The sequence below is a fragment of the Myotis brandtii genome, unplaced genomic scaffold, assembly GCF_000412655.1.
Source record: "Myotis brandtii unplaced genomic scaffold, ASM41265v1 scaffold1888, whole genome shotgun sequence".
Classification (NCBI taxonomy): Eukaryota; Metazoa; Chordata; class Mammalia; order Chiroptera; family Vespertilionidae; genus Myotis; species Myotis brandtii.
In genome coordinates, this window is record NW_005357024.1 from 153,108 (window position 1) to 155,355 (window position 2,248).

Here is a 2,248-nt window from a genome sequence, read left to right on the forward strand (position 1 = left end):
TCGGACGCGGCACTTCCCACCTCCCCCAGGCCTCGCAGTGGACACGGTGGGTTGGTGACGTGGGAACATACGAAACGGAGCCCAGAGCGTGTGTAACCGCTGCCTGTGCTGTCTCCTAGCTGGTGATCGTGAAGCAGCGAGAGCAGCCGGAGATGGCATTCCGGCAGCTGCTGGTGGAGGACAAGGGGCTGGACGGAGGCCCGTCCTACATGGACTTCCTGTGCTGCCTGCACAAGGGCGTCTGCCAGCTGCTCAACTGATGCCTCCTCGCGCCCGACTCCCGGCACAGGCAGCAGCTACGCGGGTCCTGGCTGGTTGGCAGATGGCTGTGCCACACACATAAATTATTTTTCAAATGTACAGATCGGGTATAAACTTGTCTTGGTTCCTCTCCCATTTGCAGTGAGGGGAAAAACTTAATTTTTACATTATATTTTTTAAAATCATGTAACCCCACTGAACACATTTTTCAACTTGAGGTTTGCATAGCAGACTTTTAATGACCTTGGGATCTATTAGTGGAGCCGTTTGTGTTCTGCGTTTTTTCAAGATTACGTGTTGCATACGGTACCACTCTGCCCGCTGTTGGTTCTGTCTGCACAGACGTCATCAGTCCTCATGCGGTTCTCTGTGCAGCGCTGGAGGCCTCTGTCTCAGCTGGGGCTCAGCCAGCGCCAGGCCCTCAGCCCTGCTCCGCAGGAGCTCACGTAGGGGTTCGGGGGCCGCGGGCCAGGCAGGCGCACGTGTGCGGGGGTCACTCACGCACCGCCGCCTTCGTCTGGAAGTGCCCCAGGGACAGATGGGATCGCTGGGAATGTATGTTCATTTGTTTAATGTCTGGTCGGATGGAAACATGCCTCTCCATTAATGAAGCAATAAAGAGTAAAGATACGCGTTTAGATCATGTGTTGGAAGGAGGAGAGAGAACCTGGAACGGACTTGCGCCCAGGAGAAGGCGCTGCGGCTGCAGTGTCTGAGCCCCATCCCCGAAGGCTGGTGGGGAGAAAAGGCAGTGCTCTGGGGAGAGCTGACACGTGGGCTTGGGTCGCTGCAAACAGGAGGGATGCTGGCTGTCTGATGCAAGACAGGAGGGCTGGGAATCCCAGCACCACCTCTAGGGCGCTTGCCCCGCGAGCCATTCAGACCAGCCCTGCCAGGAAGTTCTAGCAGCCCTGTCTCCTGTGTGTGCAGTTCGCCTCTGCGGAGCCCACAGGTGAGGTCTACCTCTACTTGACGGCAGTTTCAGATGGTTCAGAGGTCACCCCCTCCCGTCGCGCCTTGTCCGGCCGGCGTGCCATCCCGAAGCGTGTCCTCACAGCACGGCTCCCAGAGCCCTCGCCCCCTCACCTCACACCCGAAGCCCAGAGTTAAGTCACAAGGAAACTCGGATGTGGGGAGGAGAACGCGAGCCCAGTTACCTGTCCTTGTAGCTCGGTGGCTGCAGCGTGAGCTGGGCAGGTTGGCGGGTTTTGTCTTGACAATATTCTTTAAAGTGTTACCAGTTAGCGATCAGTGTAAAACTCTTTTGCAATAAGAATTTTCCATTTTAACACCTTTTATAGACTAAGGCTTTAGTTTATTAAGCCAGTCTTTTTAAATTGTAGTTTTTCAAATTTTGGTATCCTTTGGGCCATGAAAAACGGTTTCCTTAAAAACAGTATCTGTGCCCGGCCCATGCGGCTCAGTGGTTGATCATCGACCCATGAACCAGGAAGTCACGGTTTGATTCCCGGTCAGGGCACATGCCTGGGTTGCGGGCTCACTCCCTAGTAGTGCAGGAGGCAGTTGATCCATGATTCTCTCTCATCACTGATGTTTCTCTCTCTCCCTCCTCCTCTCCCTTCCTCTCTGAAATCAATAAAAATCTACACTAATAAAAGAGAAACATGATAATTGGCGTACGACCGCTACCCTTCCCATTGGCTAATCAGGGAGATATGCAAATTAACTGACAGCCAAGATGGCGGCCGGTAGCCAGGCAGCTTGAAACTAACATGAGGCTTGCTTCCTTCAGTGACAGAGGAAACCAACGTTCCCGGCCTGCCTTGCAGGCCTCTGAGCCTGCAGTTTGAACATTGTAACAAAAAAACCCCCAGAAACCAGCTTTCAGCGAGCTGGGATCTCAGAGCTGGAGTCAGAGCTGGAGTTATACATTGTTTCAAATGAAACAAACCAGATACTTACTTTCAGCAGCGGAGGCCTGAGAGCTGGAGCCTCAGAGCTAAAGCTGGCCCAGAATAAAAAAAGA

General features: G+C 53.5%; 1 protein-coding gene across 1 annotated transcript in view; it reads left to right on the plus strand.

The window, feature by feature from the left end:
- SEC24D (SEC24 homolog D, COPII coat complex component) overlaps positions 1-328 on the plus strand; it is a 61,560-nt gene extending 61,232 nt beyond the window's left edge. Inside the window, exon 23 of the mRNA XM_005864571.2 lies at positions 120-328. Coding sequence (XP_005864633.1) covers positions 120-260 — 141 coding nt within the window. The 3' untranslated portion in view covers positions 261-328. The remainder of the gene's footprint in view (positions 1-119) is intronic.
- The last annotated feature ends 1,920 nt before the right edge of the window (positions 329-2,248 follow it).